The following is a 22,152-nucleotide window of genomic DNA, read 5'->3' on the forward strand; positions in this document are numbered from 1 at the left end:
GCTTTTTAAATATTATTTTTTTTTACTTTCTGTGCCTTTTTTTCCCTTTACAATCTTTTATTAATTTGTCCAATATTCTTACACTTAATTTACAGATTTACTTGAATTCTTTGTAAATTTTTTTTATTTTAAACTTTTTACTGAGAAAGACGTTGCCTAGAGTTAGACGATATAAACTGAAAATATGAGCATGTCAAATCTGTCGATCGATAGGATATCGATTAGTTTTACGTTTTAAATATCTGAAATACTGTCATTTCCACACTTATCACTCCTCACAGTTAATTTTTTATTTTTAAGCAGTTATGAGGCGAAAACCTAAACTGCTGCTGCGCCAGTTACTCAACAGGTTGTTGCTAGGTAACCAAAGAATGAGCGAGTTGCTAGGTAACCAAAGAGCGGGCGAGTTAGTGGATTCCACCAACTTTACTCAGCAAGCTAAAAGTCTTTCGTACATCTCCCAGAATGCTGGGCGGTTCTGGATCTGAGTTCAGTGAATATTGTATATATTGAGTAGTCTGTATTCTACCAGATGTATTATTTATTAATATTGACCATGTGTCTATTGTGACTTATATTATTGATTTATTGTCCAGCCCCAAGCTTGCATTCAATATTTTCTTTATATTTGTTGGTAAAAACTTTTGTTCGTTGCTGTTTTAAATAAACTTTCTGCTTTGTTGAAAACTGCAGCTATTTAGATAGCTAAAGCCTAGAAATAGTCTAAGATTATTGGGCAAATATGTTTTTACAGAATTCATATGAAGTTGAAAGGAAATATTTGCAAAGATGAAGCTGTTTCAAAACTTTTTTTATACTGTATATATATATGTATAAATAAACTGAGGAAAATCTTGCACATTTAAACCAGCTGCATTCATGTAATCACTGCAATTTCAACCGTTTTGGTTGAAATAAGTGACATTTCTCCTTTTGGAGATCAGTTCAAATGAGGTTGCTCATCCGGTAGATCCTGAGCAAACAGAACAAAAACAGCTCAGCTGGATCTTATTGATGTTTTGCCCTTGAACCCGTCAGCATCAGTCGAGAAATGCGCTTCAGCAGCTTTGTAATGAGCTAACGGCTCGTGACTGAGCTGATAGCGGTGGAACTAGCTGCGGCTAAAACAAACCGCTGCCATTATGTGTGTTTATATTTGTCTGCCGTTTTCAGGAGCTCAGCTTCTGTTTTCTTGGCGTTTGTTTTGCAGCCATTTATATGAACTGAAAACAGAACTGCCTAAATATATTTCTGCCTCGTGGTGAAGCTGTTTTTCCACCGCATCTTTCTATTTTCAGTGTGAGATTTCTCTAAAACAGCTGAAACTTGTAGCCTATTATTAATAATACATATAAATAACCCAGAAACCTTAAAAGACTCAGGAACTGTCAGTTAAACAGAAACGTTGGTTGTTGCTGCAGCTGTTTATAGTAAAACCACAGCGGCCATATTCATCATAATGAAAGCTTAGTGATGTATTTTTATGGCCGCTGGCAAGAAATATTTAGTCACCACTCTTGGAGGATGTTCACTTAAATGTTTAATTGCATAGAAAAAGAACAAATCACCGGTTTTACACCAATTTCCCACAATTATCTGCACAACAGCCTGAGGGGTTTCAGCCAATCAGGTCCAAGGAAAACAAATGGTGCTCCTGGATTGGCTGCTTCACAGATGATGTCAAGTTCCCAACCTGCATCCTGTTTCCTACAAGCTAAGAAGCAGCTTATCCATATTTACTGAAGTTTTGCTTTCTAAAAGTTTTTTTTGTTGAATTGTTCCTCCAAATAAATCTAAAGATGGTAATCTATCTGCCATTAATAATATTTTTTTACTAAACCATTGATAATCTGGAAGCAAAAATCTCAGCTGTTTTCCTCTTTAATCAGATTTGAGCTTTTATTTAGGGTGGATTTCAGCCTAGAAACTGTAAAGTTGTATTACATCATGTCAGCCAGGCAGAGCAGCGCTGTAATCTACTAAAACGCTCTGATACCTGTGTGGGCGTCCCGCCAGCCTCTGAACGCTCTGCTGTGGATTAGCGGTTTCATGGCAGGTCCACAGGCTGGAACGTTGCGAGCTGTAATTGTGGTGCGTTTGCAGCACTTTCTGTCCGCCGTAAATCAGGCCGACGTGATTGCGTGGGTCTGATCTCCGCGCTGTTTTCTGTCCAAGGAAAATCTGTCATGTCAAATCTGCAGAGTCTCTTTAATGGCCGTCGCATAATAAAGAAATGAATGTTTCCGGTTTTATGGAGCAGGGATTCATTGGAGGACTGGAGTTTGAAACGCTTTTATTTAATTTCAAACTGAATTTCATGAATTATCAGTTGATTCTGGGTAAAATATGAGCTGCACACACATCAATCAATCCAATTTTATTTGTATAGCACATTTCAGCAGCAAGGCATTTCAAAGTGCTTTACATCATTACAAACACAGAAACACAATGCAAGATAGAATCAACAATCAAAACACGACATTAAGTCAGGTTCCATCAATAAATTTGTAATTGATTACATTTCAAATACAATCCTAAACAGGAGGGTTTTTAGTTTTGATTTGAAGGAAGTCAGTGTTTCAGCTGTTTTACAGTTTTCTGGAAGTTTGTTCCAAATTTGTGGTGCATAGATGCTGAAAGCTGCTTCTCCTCGTTTGGTTCTGGTTCTGGGGATTCAGAGCAGAACCAGAACCAGAACCTGAGAGGTCTGGAAGGTTGATACAACAACAGCAGATCTTTAATGTATTGTGGTGCTAAGCCGTTACATATCTGTAACCCTCCTATGTTCGTCTCAGGTCCAGTTCACTGCAAAACACACAATCTTAACAAATAGTATTTTGTCTAGTTTCTAGTGCAAATATCTTAATTTTGTCTTAATTCAAGAGTACTAACTTAGAAGTAACTTTTCAGCAAGATATAGAAGCTTGTTATAAATAAAAAATACTAGTTCAACTGGCAGATTATTTCACTTGTAGCATGGGGAAATTGTCTAGTTATAAGTAAATTTATCTGCCCCTTTTTCATAAATATTAAAGAATTATTGACTCAAAACAAGCTTCTATATCTTGCTGATAAATAACTTGCAAGTTAGTTTTGTCTTATTTGAAGTGTACTAAGACATTTGCAGTAGAAAATAGACTAAATTACTTGGTAGGATTTTGTGTTTTTGCAGTGCAGGTTGACTTCACGACAGACACATTCAGGTTCACTGCATTTATTCTAACAAAAGAATAAATCAACATCAGTCCAGAAGCTTCTGCCCCACAGTTACCAACGGCAACAGACAAAGGGGGAGGAGCTGTCAATTTCTGGTTACCGTGGTAACCACCAACTGTCCAGAGCAGCGTAACAGAACTTAAAACACCAATAAATATCTTTATTTTGACTAAATGAAATAAATTTAAAGAATAAAGAAGCACATTTTGAGAAACTTCACATCTATAATATTGTTAAAATAAAATCTTGTTACATATCCTGGTGTAATCGTTACCAATTTTCGTACGACCAAAAAATAAAAAATACTCCAAAACCTTTAGTCAAAATATGTTTCTTTTTGTTTTGTTTTGTATTTTCTAAATTGTTGCGTTTCTAGGCCTGTCAAGGTAACAAATTTTGCTGGATGATGAATTGTCCCAGAAGTTATTGCGATAAATGATATTGTTATTTTAAGACCATAAACAGGTGATAATGGGATAATAATGCAAGAACACATTCTGATCAATAAACGTTAAATTCTAATGAACATTTAACATTTTAAATATTCAAAATAAATAAAATAGAAATGACAAACAAAATGAATTATAATGTCTCTGTAAACAAAATAGTCTAAAGCACCACACTGAAGAGTTTTATCATCCAGTTTTTGGTGGAGAAAAGGGAAAACACTCTAAATTATCATTAAATTATTTAATTTATCATGCCATTAATTGATTTATTTCTTATAGAGGCAGATTTTTGAAATATCAAACAGCTCATTTATATGGTCGATGGAAACGCAGCTAATGTCTAGCAGTGTTATTTTATTTTAACTAAATAACTTCTGCTTCCCACCAGCTGAACTGGGTCAAAGGTCCTGATGAGGACCAAGTGGAAATTGTGACTTTAAGTTTTAGTTTTTAAAGCACTTTTGTTGCCATCTTGCAAAAATGTAGATTTTCACTGATTCCGCTTCATAGAGAAACATCCACAGCTGCAGATTTAATCCCTGCTCAACTTCTTTTAGTCTTTTCTCACTAATGAACTTCATTGTATGCAAAGAGTTTAAATCTCCTTATAATAGCTGCCACATAAAGTAAACATGACTTGATTTGTGAGGATCTCCTCTGTGTTTCCTTAACTTACTGAAACCTCTCTGACATTCGGAGGGAATTCCCTGAATTGTCTCTGGAAGCTGTTTTGGCCCCAAGCATGAAGCTGTGGCTCCGTCTGAGACAGAGGCTCCAGTATTCAAACAGTCCCCTACAGGAAGTTCACTCCTTTCACGACAAAAACATGAAAAACACAGACAGCAGTCATTATGGCTGCTCTTCTTACCCGACATTTAAACAATAATTTATTCTTGTTTAAGTGCTTCATTTTTAACAGATAAGTGCTTAAATCGTGTTCTGATTGTGGCAGAACTGCATTTATTTTAGTGGAGCAAACCTACACACAAACTGCAGCGGGAAAAGCTGCAAGTAATCAAAATGTTTCTGTAGTCGGCCACCGTCTCATTCTGCTTCATAAAATCCTAAAAACCCTGCGTTTATTGGAGCTGAAATGTTAGAAATGCTCCTCAAGCATTTCTCTGGAATATTTCTAGTTTCTGTTTGCGCCGTTGCAGATTCCAAGGATAAATTTGTCGAGAAGCGGATAAAAACCATCTAATAATATCCCTCCACAGTAAACCTTCTGGGAATCAAACTGAGACGTCTCTGGTTATTGACACTGACGGTGCAGCTTGATTCGCAAAGAAACTATTTCAGTTTGAGCAAATATTATAAAATCTCTTTGGATGTTTACATTTAATCTTATCTGTCATACAGCAACTTTTAGGTTCTTATTGTTCTGCACTTTTTGTGCATTTGGAGCCCAAACATCCAGCCTTTAAAATCTTCTTGAGCAACAGAAGGAACGAGGAGTTCTGTTGTGATTTACAGTACAAGAGGAGTCAGAAACTTTGTGGCAACGTTGTGCAAGATAATGGAGAACAACCTGCTCTCCGCGTCACTAAGCAACGCATAAACAAGATTACAATGCAGCTTTAACAAATTGTTTTTGTTTCTTTGCAAGTCGAACTTTTCCTTCTTATTTATGCAAAACGCAGATATCCAGTACTGAGATTGCACTTTCCTTCACAGTGCGATATTTTTGGCTAGAATTAGCCAGGTTTGTTTACTTGTTGCATCAAAATTATGTTTTTCCTTTCTGATTAAAGGATTTGGGGGATTCACGTGCACGTTTTTGGGCATTTTTAATGGTCATTTGACCATTTTTTTAGAGAATAAAATGTTTATGTTGCACAGTGAAGTCTCTCATTTGGCGAGGAATTGCTTCATTGCTCACTGGATGAATTGGGTCATTGCTCACTGGATGAATTGGGTCATTGCTCACTGAATGAATTGCTTGATTGCTCACAGACACCAACAAAGCCAAATCATCTTCACAAGTAAACCTTCAGACCCTGAGGTTTCAAACAGACACCAGAGGAGGCCAAGCTGCACTGGAAGCAAGCTCAGATTTATCTCTGGAATGCAGAACTGGATAACCTGTAAAAGCAATCCGTGTTTCCAAAACACTCTGAGCTTTTTCTGTATCCGCAAGGCAATCTGGAATGAACAATTAAATTTCCCTCCCAGCCGCGTTGCTGGGAGGGAATATATTCTGGAATTAACAGTTTAATCCCAGAAATAGTAAACAAATCAGTCCTACACTGTGTTGATAAGTCAAACAGAAAATCTGCGTTTTTCACGTTTGTTAGAAGTGTTTTTATAATTGCAGATAAATTCTTCGCTGCAAATGATCAATAGTTCATTAAAGGAATGACGTTTTTGCATTTTAGTAATTAAAATGTTTTTCTTATTTAAAAAAATGAATTTGTTTATTTGCATTTCTAACATTGTATAGAGGAAACTTACGTGGCTAAATGAAAAATCTGCAGATTTGTGCCTATTTTTTAAAATCCGATTAAAAGTCAAAATATTAAATTAATTAAATAATTATGACCTGCAACCTTTTCTCCTACACTTTAAATCATGGAAAAGTTTGTTCTCACTCACCTGATGGATTATCTGAATGATCTCTAAATTTCAGAAGCAGTTTAATGCGGCTGTAAGCCAATCATGAATCCCGTTTTGTTAGCAACAGACTTTGGTGACGATGTTGGATCCGACTGCTGCGTTTCATGATGCGTTGTGATATTTAAGCTTGTGATAAATATCACAAGCTTTTCAACATTGTGATATTTATATCATCTTTTTATCTTAATTAGATAGTCTCTGTGTTGTTTTAAACTTTGTGAACACAGATTTTGCACATCGATGTTCATTTCCGTTGGTTTTCCTCTCCGTCTCTGCAGGGTGCCGGACAGGAGAAACTCGGCATTTACATCAAGTCTGTTGTGAAAGGCGGAGCGGCGGACAAGGTGAGTTTTTGCAAAACATTAAAAAAGTGAGACGTTTGGAAATATCGCAGAGTCTTACTATGGGATGTTTGCAGGACGGCCGTTTGGCAGCAGGTGACCAGTTGCTGAGCGTTGATGGACGCAGTCTGGTCGGTCTGTCGCAGGAGAGGTAAGAGCAGGAAATGATTTGCATGGAAATTACATAACAGTACATCAGGAGTCTGCAGCTTTAATATCATAAAACCTAAAAACTGAAACTGGTTTAGAGTCGCTAATGTTGCCTGACCGTTAGAAAAACACAGCTTATAGTTATTGACAAATATCTTATATATGAATTTAGTTATCATTTTTTAAACAATAGCCTCCTGAAATTTTTAAATAAAGAAAAACATAAAAAACCAATTATTTCATTTGTGGAAAATGAAAATTATTATGAAATAATTTTCCAAAGTAATAAGAAACATAGATTTAAAAACATTTTGCTCATAGTTTTAAAGTCGGACTGTTGGAAATTTAATTTAAATTTAATTCAATTATTCCATAGAAAAAGGCAAACAATTCTTAATATATCTATATTTAAAAATATTAGTTAGCTTTTTCAAATAATTGTCTTAAGCCAAAACAATTAATATTTTATTTATCATTTTATACAAGAAATTGAACATTTTCCAGTTTTACTTTTATATTCAAGTCTTGAAACAATAACAAAAAACTTTTACAAAAAGAAGTTGGATAAATTGTTTTTCTTTGGGAATGAAAATTATTTCATGAAAGAAGACAAAATACTATAGTAGTTAAAAACATTAGGTAGTTCTATAAAAAAAAAATAAAGTTTTATTTAGCCAAAATTATAATGAGCTATTGTGGATGGTCCAAAGAGTCTTCTGCACTAAATGGGTCCAAAAGTGTAAAAAAGGGTGTGTTCCTGCTTGGATAGTGCAGATAAAGCAACAGGATTGTTGTTTGGTGTCGTCATGTCGACCCAGAGTTGAGCCGGATTATAAATATATTTAATTGCATTTACGTGCAGGACGAGGCTGGAACTGGAACATTTTTCTGTAATTCCCTGAACGCTTTTCTTCCTTCACTTCAAACAAATTTCAACAGATTGTTACAAAATGTTTGGAACTGCTGAAAACTTTTCCAAATCGTTCCTTTAGAGCCGGCTCCCTGCTAAACCGAAACGATCTGTTTCATTCCCTAAACTCGGATCCAAAACAAGTTCATCATCTGTTTACAGGGTTTGGAAAACAAGAATGTGGTGAAGAAAATTACACGTGTGGATCTGGACTGAACCCAAATTACAGCAGGGCGACAAATCTGTAATCTCTGGCTCCTCTGGTCGATGATGAAGGTGTTAATTTGGTCCTCAGACCCCACCTTCTAGGAAACGTGTCTTTATTTAACTCTAAGCTAACAATTATTCTAGTAACTGATTATTCTGACGATTAATTGATTAATTGGATTTAAAAAATGATATATTCTGCTGCTTTTTTATTTAATTGCAAAAGCCTTTTTTATAGAATATTAGAAATGTACTAAAAGATGCAAGTAATTAAATTCATTTCTAAAATAAAATAAACATTTAATTCCCTAAGATCCATTAAAAAACATTCCTTTAGTGATGCTTGATCACTTATGGCAAAGGATGCATCTGCACCTAAAAAAACTCATGAACATGTGCAAAGCTCCTCTTTTTTCTGCTTAGTTGATCTATTGATTATTTTTTAAAACTTATTAATAATTGGACAGCATAAAGTGCATAACAGCAGATTTTTGTAAGCAGGAGAAGCTAAAACTGACCCTGAAGGAGTCCTGGGTAGAACATATTTTCAAACAAAGAATGTTTTCTATCTTAAATCAAAAATGTATGTTTTTTTGCTAAGTTTTGGTTTAATTACTTCTCTGAATATGTTGCTCTTTCAACAAATGGCTGTTTTTTAAAGTCTGTATAATCCAATTAAACGATTAATCGATTGCTAAAATTGTTGATTAATCGCGATTAATCTGATTAATCGTTTCAGCTCTAATCTAAATGTTAAAGCTTCATGATTCAAATAGTCAGATTACTGAGTTATTATGTCACTTAGCTCAAAAGTGTTGTTCAAAATCAGACTTTTGAACAATACTTAAAAATATATCGACGGCCTCGAGCTCTACTGAAGTTAATTTGATGAACAAAACTGGCCTTAAACGTCTGATTAAACAGAAAATTGTGCAATAAGTTCTTACGTTTTAATTTTGCACAGAAAAAAAAACCAAAGAATCACAATAGATTAAAAAGAATGGAAAAATGTTTTTTAATCAAAAAATTATCATGATAAATGATATTATAAATGCCAAGAATAAAGTCAATAGCATTGCAACAATAAAGTCAAAATAATGCGAGAATAAAACATTAATGTTACCAGAATACATTCAGAATATTAGGAGAATTAAGTAATATTATTTTTAAAAAGGAAAAATATTGGAATTTATTGTCGACAAATCAAAATGGTTTTAAGTTTATACCATACAATAAATACCCACTCCTATTCTAACATTGTCTTGTTTTTATTGGCATCATAATTAACATAAAGGCTTGAAAATATTAGTCTGAATGTAAATATGTAATTTATTAAATGGTTCTGTTTATCTCATGAAATAATGATGGTGAAATTTGATTCTTCTAGCTTGTAAAAACTGTCAGGAGCTTAAATTTACTAAGTAGAGGCGTTGGACAGGAACCACCGCTCATGTTTTTCAGTGCAGCTTCTCCACCAGGATGTCACCAACAGCCAAACTACCAGCTGTCAGTTTATATAAAATTAGATTTAGTGCAAAAATGAATGTCAGCGAAGCGGAAAGATTCGAGTGGAGTCATGAGACGGTTGGATCAAAGACGGAGCCGCTTAATGAAACTCGTTACCGCAGATTTAAAGCCTGGCTGTGTGTTGCGTCACTTTAAACGGCCACATCAGGGAGAAAAGTTTCCTTGAAGTTGGGAGATTGATGGTCTGATGTGTGTGTGCGTGCGCGGGCGTGTGTGTGTTCAGAGCTGCAGAGCTGATGACGCGGACGGGCTCTGTGGTGACTCTGGAGGTGGCCAAGCAGGGAGCCATCTACCACGGCCTGGCGACGCTCCTCAACCAGCCCAGCCCCATGATGCAGAGAGGTACCGTTATTCACGCCTTTTTGACTTCAGTTGCGGTTTTAATAGTTTCTATCGCAAAACAAGGAGAAATTAATCCAAAACAGGGTTAGGTTTTGAATGTAATTAATTTTTTGCTGGAAATCTGGTGCTGGAAAAGTTTGAAAACTTAACTTAAAAATGCTTAAATTTTACTGTGGGAAAAATATGAGAAAAATTAATATTTTTACATTTTATTTAGTCAATTTTTAATAAAAATCCATTTAAATGTTGATACCAATCAAAGAGACGGGCGGATGTCCACACAGGGGTGTCTTTGTTGTGCAGCACAGTTGGGATGTGTGTGTCCATGAAAAGCTACACACACACACACACCGTGTAGCGGAGGTTAAAGGGTTGTCTGGCTCTGAGTTGCTCTTTGTCTGCTGGAATTTGACCCGAGCTTCATTAAGGAAGTCTTCTTTTCTCCCAAAGTCCCATCGACCACACAGTAAAATGAAACAGAGTGGTTGGTCTCAAAGATCTTCTATTCTACATTCAATATTACTGAAAGTTCAAAGATGAGTAATTCTCTCTTTTCCCAGCTGGACGTCACTTTGTGTTCTCCTGTAACACACGAAGGGAGACGCATCTTTAACTGTTCAATTTTGCTAAATCACTCTGGGGTCAAAGGTCAAACTCCAGCCCTTGAGGGCCGGTGTCTCTGACATTTTAAACCGTTTTATGCTTAAATCATTCCAGAGCTTCACCCCAAGTACTGATATATAAAAACTTTTTGTGTGTTCTGAATTTAAAATGTTTAAATTATAAACTTTTTTTTAAGAATAGCTTTTGAAGGAATTATTTTTGCCTCATGAATGTTTGTTTGTTCTGATCGTTGTTGTTTCCCGTCTCCCAGCGTCGGACCGCGGCCGCGATAAGAACGGGAAGATGCGTCCGAAGAGCGAGGGCTTCGAGCTCTACAACAACGCCGTGCAGAACGGCGATCCGGAGAGTCCGCAGCCCGGTTGGGACTCGTACGCAGAACCAAAGAAGATGAGTGGAGAGGACCGGCTTCTGAAGAACCGGGCCGACCACCGATCGAGCCCCAACGTAGCCAGTAAGTCCTCCTTTTAATCATCTTTATCATTTTTTATTTCTCTTTATTACACGGTACATACAGGTGCTTGAAATCCTTGCAAATGTTTGATTTCTGATACTCAAACTGCAGTTTTGGAATAAAGATCAATCAAATGTTTGATTCAAAGCCTAAATTTGGAAAACATTATTTTCAGCTGAAACCAGATATTTCCATACAACTAATAAAAAGAGACATACATATTTTTCTTCTTGTTGTCTGAAGTTAAATCAGACTAAACTTTCCTGTTTTATATTAATTAGAAAATTATTTCTGTTTGATAAATGTCAGAAAACTTACCAAGATTATTTTTGTAACTTTCTTTGTATATTGTGTTTAAGCATTTAAATAGAGCAGAAAGAGTCATTTACCTTAACAGTTTAAATGTAATGAATATTTATTATTCAAAATGAGTCAGTAAGTCAAATTTTTGTTAAATTTGTTCTTCAGACCAGCAAATAAACCAAACCATAAAATGTTATTTTACTTTATCTTGTCCCTGCTGTAGAATACTAACATAAGACTTTATTAATAACAGTAATAAATATGTCGTTATAGTGAATTGAAACCTTCTTTTTTTTCCAAAGTCAGGTGCTTGAAAAGTTTGAAAACTTACCTTGAAAAGTGCTCCAATTTTACTTTTATTGAAAAGTGCAAGAACCCTTTTTTTATTGTAATCCAGATCCGTTCTGCAGGTTTGTAGTTGATTGAAAACATTTTTAGACTGGAATTGGGTTAAAACCTCTGCTGGTGTTATTCTTCAGCTGCTCCACCCTGATACAGAAACAAACCAGCGGGATATTTTGGCAACGAATGTTTTGGAAACATTTGCATTTGGAAAAACAAACACTGAATGTGTGTGAAGGTTTGTTTTGACATCATTTTGTTTCCCTCTATCAGATCAGGGCCAGAGTCCTGCGACCAAGTCGGTTTATCCTGGAGGACCGGGAACCAAGATCACCTCCGTTTCCACCGGGAACCTCTGTGCAGATGTAAGTGCAGAGACGCCCTGCACCACCAGGGGGAGCCCAAGAGCAAAAAGATGCATTTAATTAAATATTTTTAATTATTACACATAAAAAACTACGTCTTTATCATTTTTAGTAGTTGGCACAATTGTAATAACTTGTTTGTTTCTACATATCTAAATACAAATGTTTTTATTTTAGTTTGAATCTTCTGTAAGGGTAAACTGTACGATGGTACAATATAAGCTAATTATAAATGATGCTAGCTGCAAAAACACAAAATCTTTTTTGGTCTAGTTTCTTCTGCAAATATCTTAGTAGCCTTGAAATAAGACAAGGCTACAAATCGAATTTACAAGTAACTTTTAAGCTAGATATAGGGTTAGGGCATATATATATGCAATCAATAATTCTTAAATATTGATTTTTAAAAAGTGCTAGTTTCACTTGTAGATTATTTCACTTCTAACAAAGCATTTTTCCCATGTTATAAGTGAAATAATTTGGCGTCGGAGCTGGATTGGATCTAGTAAATTTTGTCTTAATTCAAGTGTATTTAAGATTTTTAGTAGAAACTACACCAAAAACACTTGGTAAGATTTTGTCTTTTTATATGTTACTCACTCAGAGCAGCCTAGGAACGATGAAGCATCTGTTGGTAAGGGGGGCTCATATTAAAATCTGCTTAGGGCCTCAAAAATGTTGTGACCAGCCCTGCAGTATTCAAACCTGTCGCAACTTAAATGAGGAATGTGGCACCAACGAGTGAAATTTCACACATGTTGGACAGAAATGTGTTTCCAGTCTCAACTTAGGGAAGTTTTCTGGATGTTTAGCTGAATTTTCTTGTTTCCTCTGTTGGTTTTTGTAAGTTTTCTGGGTGTTTAGCCGAATTGTCCCTCTCTTTCCCCTCAGGACGAGCCGTCCCCGCCCCGGCCAGAGGCCTATCCCATCCCCACCCAGACCTACCCTAGGGAGTATTTTACCATCCCAGCCTCCAAGAGCCAGGACCGGGTGGTGGGTCCGGGGCAGGGGCCCCCGCAGCACTGGCAGGGCATGGAGGACAGAGAGCGCCTCCCTGTGGTCGACAACATCCACAACAGCATGCAGGTATGGCGCAGCGTTCCTGTTTTTCTGAAGTTTTTTTTTTCCTCATTTCTTTTTTTTAATGTTTTTTAAAAATTAATTACATTTTTTTGTGTCTGACATGAGAGTGAGGTTTCTGAAACAATAAGGGCTGATCCAAGGTTGAAATAAACACAAATCTTCTTTCATAATGAGCAGAATTGATATTTATGTAGGAGTAAAATATATACCAACAAAATCTGGAAAATATTAATACAAGAAATAAAAGATGGAAAAAAAGTTACTGGTATTATTTACCATTCAAGTTTCTCCATGCTTCAAAGTCCTGAATGACTGAATTGTCCATTAATCTACTGTCATTTTATTTATGTTGTCCTCCCATCTTCCCTCTCTAGGAGATGTAAATGATTTTCTCGTTTCCTGATGTCTTTCTTTATGTTTTTGTCTCTGCAGAGGATTAATCACTCCCAGGAAGATCTGTACCCTCCGGTGGGAATGATGAGGCCTGATGAGCGGATGCAGCCGCTCTACCCACAGGACTACCAGCACCGGGATTTGGACTACCAGCACCGGGATTTGGACTACCAACACCGAGGTCCGCCAGGAGGTAGGAGAACGAAAACTGAGTCAGAGAAAGACTCCTGATGGCACAAAAACGCAAATAAAAATGGAGTAAAAATGTTTCGCTGCTCATTACTATTCAAAATAAATCACAATCACAGGATAAAATAACCTCAGATCTATAAAATATGCAAATATTACTGCTGAGTAAATAAAGAAGTATGTGAATATTGTAAAACATGTTTACTTTATTCCTATTTTGTGAAGGAAAATTATTTTGCCAAAATAGTTTGCTTTGTAAATGGAGGACACTTTTAATTTTAGTTCACCTTGTTTTTTTTTTTGTTTTTTCTTTTCCTTTTTTTTACATAAAATTAAAACTCAGATTGAGAGTTGGAAGTTAAGAATAAGCTAACCACAAACATTACAAGATGTCAAAGTATCAAACTGCCCTTAATAAATAATCTTTACTGCAGAAATCAATCAAGACATTTGAAAATATGTTAACTGTAATAGTTATAGGGATGCAGCTAATTATTATTTTAGTAATCCGACGATTAATCGTATAAAAAATTAGCACCTTCTGCATATTTTTAACCACTAGATCCTATTTTAAACAATATTTATTAGAAATACACAAAAATGCAAATAAACAATTCACTTTTTAAATTAAGAAGATAAACATTTTATTGTCTAACATGAAATAACACTGCATTTTTTTAGGGAATGATTGATAATTTGTAGGAAAAAATGCATTTACAGCTAAAATGATTCCAACCATTATGTTTAATTTAACTTAATTATATAGTTTTTGTTTAATTTTTGCTAAATCACTGCTCTGACTGTTGTTTTTCTGCTAATGGCCTTTACTTAAGTCCGGTTAATGATTAACTTTTTACTAAAATAGTAGACAACTAATCCAGTTAATGATAAATAAATTCCTAAGTTGGTTGAGGATTATGTCAATAATCGATTAATCACATTAATCGTTTCAGCTCTCTACCGTTGCCAAGTCTCACCACCCCTCATCTTGGTGACTCGTGGACATGAAGGACAGTGAAAGTCCATCTAGTATAAACACTTTAAATGTTTTATTGGTTTTGTTTATCTTCAGGTGTGGGAGCTCCGCTGGACCACTGGACGCCTCAGCCGCAGGTTTCCTCTTCGCTGGAGTCCTCGACATCCAGCCAGGAGCAGCTCAACTTCTCTGCTTCCTCCACGTCTTCAAACAAGGGCCAGAACCAGAAGACCGGGCCGGGCCGGTGGAAGACGCCGAACACGCCTCACATCGTTCCACCGCACTCGGTGCAGCCGCCGTCCCGCTCCGACCTGCCGCCTCCTCCGCCGCCACCGCCTGCCGTCTACCCCGACCCCTACGATCCGCAACCGGAGCTGCCGCCGCCGCCGCCCGCCACCATCAGCCCGGTGACGGCCCAGCAAGCCGCCGACCGCAGGAAACGGGAGGAGCAGCAGCGCTGGTATGAGAAGGAGAAAGCCCGGCTGGAGGAGGAAAGGTGGGTTTGGTTCATCAGACCAGAGCTGGTCGAGTTACTAGAATATTAACTAGAGCCGAAACGATTAATCGTTATGAATGGATTAATCAGAATAATCGTAATGGATTAACTGTGATGAATCGATTAATCAGATTAATTGTGATTGATCATGATTTTAAAAATCACTAAAGTGAGCCTATTTTCCTGTATAAAATTTACAAGGAAAGAAACTAACATTTTCTGAGCACAAAGTGGAAAATTTTCAACTCTTCAAGTTCAGCTAATGTTTGTTTAAGATTAATTTTCCATATAAAATACAATTATTTTTGTGTTTTCTTCATTCATTCGAAAAGATGTAAATTACAGCAATACGATAAAATAGTTTAAATCAGTCTCTCCTGACTGTTCATCCGAATTAATAACATTTACATCTTTTAGCAGATGATGAAGTGCAGAAAGGAGCAATAATTAGTTTAGAAAATCTTATTTTCTCCTATTTAGCAGGTTGTTGGTGGAATTAGCTGTGGTATTTTATAGGGGTAATTGTTATTATTATTTGTTTATTTGTTTTATTTTTATTTTTTTATCAGAGAGAGGAAGAGGAGGGAGCAGGAGAGGAAGCTGGGTCAGATCCGGGCCAACCCAGTCATGCCCGTCCAGCCCCATAACAACGGTGGAGCCATGCCTCCTCCTCATCACCAGCCGCCCATGGCCTCCATGGCGCCGCCCCAGCCTTACCACGCCCCGCAGCCGCAGCCGCCACCGCCACCTTCCAGACCGGAGAAGCTGTCCAGCCTGCCGCGGTCCGCCGTGCTGCCGCCCGCCGCCGCCAACTCTGCCGGTAAAATACAATCAGCAATTTTTTTTCATGCCACATCCAGTTTTAATATTGTGATTTTTCTAAAAAAAAATGTATTACAAATAACAGAAAATATTTTCAAGAAGTTTTTTTTTATTTGGTAATTTTTATTTTAGGGCAAGTATATGAGAAATTATTATTATAATAAAGTCATAATATCAGCACAAAAAAGACACATTTTTACCACAACAATGTACAGAAGAAAATTAGGGCCACCAACATTTTTTAAAATTAATTTCTGACTCTTTTTTTTCTTTCTTAGAATTCTGATTTTCTCAGAATTTTTTTTTCAGAATTTTATATTTCTTAGAATTCTGACTATTTTTCTCAGGATGTAACAAACATTACATTTAGATGAGTCGCCAAAATTATACACCTCTGTGTTGATCAGTGTTTTATTTAAAGCAACTCTAAACAGACTCAGTGTTTCAGCTGTTTTACAGTTTTCTGGAAGTTTATGACCATATTGTTGTTCTTATCATCAAAAATCAAAGATGTAGTTTGGCCCTAATATTTTGTTGCAGAATTGATTTAAATTCAAAGTCCAAATAAAAAGAAGCTGTAAAACAAGATGGCGGCAGTGGTGGCAACCAAAGGAGCCCATTTGTGAAAAATATAATCTTTAAAAACCCTTCCTTGTTTTCTGAATTGATTCCTATTATTAAAGGTTTAGTCTCCCTTGAAAACGTTCCACGTTTGGCCACAAGTTTTCAGATTTGTATCTGTAAAGCGAATCATTTAAACCCTGTTGGACGTTTGCAGCCATGGACACGGTGATCAGGGAGCTGCTTCCACAGCAGCAGCCGCGGACCATCGAGCGGCGCGACCTGCAGTACATCACCATCAGCAAGGAGGAGCTGTCCACCAGCGACAGCCTGTCTCCGGATCCCTGGAAGAGAGACGCCCGCGAGAAGGCCGAGAAGCAGCAGCAGCTCCACATCGTGGATCTGCTTGACAAAGAAATCCAGGAGCTTCAGGTAAAAATGACTTGATTATTATTGTTAATCTCCAACTGCAGCGCTCTCTGTAAATCTAAAATGTTTTAAGAAGCATATTGGAGAATTATTGGGCAACAGTTATTGTGTTTAGCTAAATTAAAAAAAACCCAATATTTTGCTGTCTCACTTGTTGGTTTTATTTATTTAAGTGATTTTAATAGATGAAAAATAAACAAGCAACTCAAAATATTCCAATAAACATTTTTGACATTAATGAGAAAAATAATTCAGAGACCAATGAAGCATCCCTCATTATGTCTTTTACTTAAAAAGTCTTAAATTTAAGTAACATTCCATAGGCACTGCGCCGTTACCTAGCAACCCCAGCAAAGTTCTGCCCGTTACCTAGCAACCCAAACTGAGTTCCAGCACATTTTATCAGCTGGTTTTACCCACGGTACGCGCTGTATAATGGCTGCTGGAAAAGACGAGTGTTTTGCTGTTGACTTACCATCCAGAAACCACTTACCGCATTCTTGTTGGTTGTGCAGGAGTCTCCACTTCTGCTTTTCAAAGATGTACAGTTGTGTAACTCCACATTTGTTTGCAGCCATTTTCACGTGTGAGAGTAAATGTTTAGTTTTGGGGGCGTGGCCAGCAACATCTTATTTGGATTTAAATTATTATTATTATATAATAGCAGAGCAGATGAAAATCTGATTATCTAAGAATGATTTTGTGTAAAGAAATGTAATGAACATGTTTTGTGTAGACCATAAACTTGTCACAATCTGTTAAAAAGTTCAAGTTTATCCAGCTTGGAGTTTTTTTCCCCCCACTTCAAAGGTTCTGTTTTCACATTCTTGCCGTTTCTCAGGCGAAACCAGAGCGAACAGCGGAGGAAAGCGACCGACTCCGGAAGCTGATGCTGGAGTGGCAGTTCCAGAAGCGACTGCAGGAGTCCAAACAGAGCGACGAAGACGAGGAGGAGGAGGACGATGAGGACATGGACGCCATGCTGATCATGCAGAGGCTGGAGGCCGAGAAGAGAGCCAGGGTAAGGACGGACGAACAGTCGGTCGCCATGTTTCAACATGGCGGAAAGCAAGATTTTGTCTTGGAGGAAGAGGTCCCACTCTGTCATGTGCGCAGGCTTTCTGGCAGTATTAAACCTGACTTCTGTTTTTTTCAAGCCGCCTTACCCATCAGCTCAGAGTCCAGAAACAAATCCGCAGCTCCGCGCTCGAGGAAGGGCGAGTCGCGGGAAAATTAGGCTGATGGGGAGAAAAACAGAACCGCCTTTTCAGTCGCTAGAGGAGGAAACCGGTTCCTCCGCCGTGAATGTTGCGCAGTGTGCATCTGCAACATGCTTCTGTCATCGCTTCGCCATGCTGCATTGCTTAAAACTGATTGGCTGGAAGGGTGGATGGCCGGGTATGGGCAGGAAGGAGGGCAGCGGTTCTGCTAGTCGGCTTCCTCGCACCCAACACCACCAGGGATTTTGATCCAGTTTAAACCAAATTAAACAGAAACTTTTTTAACATTTTTTAACAGCTAAAGATGAAATGCAGGAACAGTGTGTGGAAAGATAATCTTGTTACCTTGTTTGGATTAATTCTTCTCTACATTCTCGCTTCAATTCAGTTGTGGATGTTTAATTATTTAAGAAGGTTGAAATCTGGACTTTGACTGGGCCATTTACAGCCATTTCTGTCGTAGAGTTGCTGATGTGTTTTTAGAAATTATAGCGCTTTCGATTAACCAGTTTTGGGTTTAGGGTCGACTTGTTTTTAGTGTTTAACTTCCAGACAGTTGTTATGGTGCATAACCATAGCAACAAGGTATTTATACACATCTGTAAAGCAAACGATACCTGAACTGTGACCCCAAATCCTAGAAAAGTCAAACAATCTACTACATCTGTTATATCCCCTACTTTAGCATCTTTCTTTTTATTTATTTTTTTCTACTATATATATATATAAGTATATATATATATTTTTTTTTTCTGCCTGCTTTCTAACCAAACGGCCTGATGGAGATTTAAAAAAGATGTGGCAAAAGCAAATGAGGTGGATTAGCATTGCTTGGTAACATCTGATGATGTCATGTAGGACATTTTACTTTTTAAACATTGTCCCTGAAGCCTGGAAATTGCACTGTTAGCATGTTGTTACAGTCGTGATACAGTTTTCAGTCAGAGGTCTCTTCAGATTTGTTGCAGCACTGACTGCTACAGGAGATCTGCTCCAACTCTTTGAGTTACAATAACATTTAATTTCCCTTTGGGATAATTAAAATGTTTTTGAAATGTATTTGAAGATGGATTACCTCACATATTGGTGGTTGACTCACTTCAGCCCACATCACCATACCGCCAATGCCGTGTTTGACTGTTAAACAATTAGAAATTGGTCCAGATTTTGTTTGGTTAATTCAGTTGCAAACAGCAACCTTTAGGAAAAATTACTTTCTTCCTAAAAGCAAACTAACTTATTAACCTGTAGTTAAATTTGAACTTTTAAGGAGGCGATCAAACTTATTGATGATTAGTTAATCAATGCCTCTGATAAGCTGCTTCTTCCCTGCTTCAATGAGATTCAGAAATATTTGTTTTTCCATACACTGTTTATGCATACTGCCTCAGCCTTTGTAAAATTAACAGTAACATCCTGAAATATTTCAAACTTGCTATGACTGTTCCTTTTTTATTCATTTATTTTTCTTTTATAAACCTTCACTGTGTTACAGTTTTTAGAGAACAAGTCAAATGTTCAGTATAGAAAATAGTGAAAAGAAATTGTATTCAGTTAAGATTTTTTTTTTTAAGTTTGACTTGCATTATTTCATTTTTTTTCTGTAAAAATGGACTTTTTGTGCAAATAACTCTAATGGAAGATGCACAAGAGGAAGCAAAAACTAAACTAGTTGATATATTTTTATATAGATACAGAACAATTCTTAAATACCTTTTGATCTACAACTTAAGAACTAGATAAATAGACATTTAAGCCCCAAAAATGTTTTTTTAAATAGATTTTTGAAGCATGTAAAGCCTAAATAATGCAGCTCCTTCAAAGCCGTGACACCAAATTGTGCCAGAATGTGAAGAAAAACCAAAATCATGAAAATTATTTCCATCCCAAATCAATAATTTATACAGTTTTTATTATTTTATTTAACATTTAATTAACCAGGTGAGTAATTGGCAGGGAGAAATGTAATTAATGTTTTTGATTTTTAAAATATTAAAAAATCTCTTATCTTGAGTCTCTAAATTCTTACAAAATAAACCTGGAACAGAATAAAAATATAATTATGTTTAGGTAATTAACATATTTCAAATCCATGACCACTAATTTACAAGCTTCAATAATGTTTTCACTTTACTGTATGTCCTCCCCTTCCTTCTGCTTACATATTTTGCTCCTCCCTTTTTTATTAAATTTATAAAATTTCCTCCACTCCTTCACGTTTTTCTCAGTACTTTGGTATTTTCCCTCCCTCCTTCCTTTTCTTTCTTTCTTTCTGTCTGCCTCTCTTACTCTTGATTCTCTTCTTCTTCTGCAGCAGCAGACTGCTGTCCCAGCTATCTCTGTTCTAGACTTGGTATGTTCTTCCTGTTAATGGCGCGTTTCCTGTCCCTGCCCTCGCATCACTCCTTGTTTTCTGTCTCGGCTGCCCACCTGCCCTCGTTTCCTTTCTGTCTCCCCTCACATATTTTAATATCCACAGCTGCTGTTTCTTTGGGGTTAGCTTGAATGATTGGGGGCTAAAGAGCAGCCGGTTCTGGGATGTTTGATGTCGAAGCGCTCCTTCTCTTTGTCCACTCAAAACATCAAAAACGAGGGGAAAATCGGGGGAAGTTTGGGTTTAAAAAAAGGCCTAGAAGCTGCTGGTGGTGTTTGTTTTGAGTGAATATGGAGGGAGAACCTGCATGGCTGGATTCATCCGATGGAGACCCATGCATGAGAATCATGTCGTTGTGCTGTCCCTGAGTCCATCTCTTCACCTTTCTGTTTATCCATCTGTTTGTGCACGACTGGCTGAGCGTTTTCTCTAAGGGGTCTGTTCAACCACAAGGTTAAATTTAATTAATTCATGTTTTACTAACAAAAACCTGCAGGGGGGGGTGAGAGAGACTTCTGCCTGGACGCTCATATTCCACCACATTAACAGAAAAAATCATATACTGAGAATAGTGAAATCTATTAATTTAAAAAGTTTGAGAAAAGTTTAATTTTCTTTTCTATATTTTTATAGTTTTATTTAGTTTGTAAGTTAACAGACTTTGTTTTGATTTTCACATTTTTTGTATTTTTTTTAAAAGGTTTTCCATTTGAATTTTTCCTTTTTTTGCATTTTTGCAAAGTTTCTTTAATAAAGTGTAATTCATAATATATAGAAATGTAAGAAACAATAACACAAATGTATGCCATATTTAGTTTTGTATTCAATAAATATTAAAAATAGAACTGAATTTTTAAAAATGCAAATTATGAATAAAGCTTAAGTGTATTTTTTATAGTTCTATTTTTAATAAATATTATTTTCACATTTATATTGTAGATTACACATTTGATGCATTTTTCATACTTTAATAAAATTAATTAAAAATGTAAGAAACATAACAAATATGTTGTATTTTGCTTAAAAATTAAAGAGAACTGGAACTAATCCTGAATAAAGTTTAATTTTAGTTTTTATACGGTTTAATGTTTAATTAAATTTTATTTTAAAAGTTTTTTGTTTTTTTTTAATTGTTTGAATATATTTGTATCATTTTTGCCATTTTACTTTAATAAAATTCAATTCATGCTAAATAGAAATGTAATGAAAATGGCGTAAATTAAAGAATTAAAATTTGGAAGAATATAATTCTTAACAAAAATACTCAATACCAAAGCTTTAAGTTAAAACTCCCATTAGTCATTTAGATTTTTCAAGGTGTTGCACTGTTTTTGTGACTATTAATATAAACTTTGTCCAATACATTTGTTTGCCGCAGGTACAGATTGGTGGGCAGAGTTTACAGTTGACCAATCAGAGCAAGCTATTTTGTAGGATATTCATGATGTGCAAAAATCTGCAGTTTTTGTCATTGATGTTAGTTCACTAAACATTTACTTGTTCACTTTATTGTCTTTTCTATTCCACATGATGCAAGAAAGTTTCCTCTATTTATAGTTTGGTTGAACTGACCCTTTAACCGCCATCCAGCCAAAAGAAACGGGTCTGTTTGTTAATTTTTTACTGGTTTAAATGCATTTCTGCAGCTCTCTGAGAAAAATGTTCCATATTGAAGTCCTGAATGTTGGAGCTTTACTGCTGCTTTGTTTTGATTGCTGCTGCTGCATGTTGGTGTCTGCATGGTCGGACGTGTGAGTTTCTGTGTTTTT

General features: G+C 36.3%; 1 protein-coding gene across 15 annotated transcripts in view; it reads left to right on the forward strand.

Annotated features, from left to right (window-relative positions):
- afdna (afadin, adherens junction formation factor a) overlaps nt 1-22,152 on the forward strand; it is a 114,776-nt gene that overhangs the window by 80,793 nt on the left and 11,831 nt on the right. For 8 of the 15 annotated variants that reach the window (XM_032585692.1, XM_032585691.1, XM_032585683.1 and 5 more), the window contains 12 exons: nt 6,557-6,622; nt 6,697-6,770; nt 9,637-9,755; nt 10,630-10,830; nt 11,749-11,840; nt 12,732-12,926; nt 13,356-13,509; nt 14,578-14,977; nt 15,547-15,797; nt 16,578-16,792; nt 17,631-17,810; nt 20,324-20,362. In XM_032585692.1, the coding sequence (XP_032441583.1) occupies nt 6,557-6,622; nt 6,697-6,770; nt 9,637-9,755; nt 10,630-10,830; nt 11,749-11,840; nt 12,732-12,926; nt 13,356-13,509; nt 14,578-14,977; nt 15,547-15,797; nt 16,578-16,792; nt 17,631-17,810; nt 20,324-20,362 (1,986 nt within the window). The remainder of the gene's footprint in view (nt 1-6,556; nt 6,623-6,696; nt 6,771-9,636; nt 9,756-10,629; nt 10,831-11,748; nt 11,841-12,731; nt 12,927-13,355; nt 13,510-14,577; nt 14,978-15,546; nt 15,798-16,577; nt 16,793-17,630; nt 17,811-20,323; nt 20,363-22,152) is intronic. The other 7 variants (XM_032585687.1, XM_032585690.1, XM_032585697.1 and 4 more) reach the window with 1 other exon arrangement.

Source organism: Xiphophorus hellerii, chromosome 15 (genome assembly GCF_003331165.1).
Source record: "Xiphophorus hellerii strain 12219 chromosome 15, Xiphophorus_hellerii-4.1, whole genome shotgun sequence".
NCBI lineage: Eukaryota > Metazoa > Chordata > Actinopteri > Cyprinodontiformes > Poeciliidae > Xiphophorus > Xiphophorus hellerii.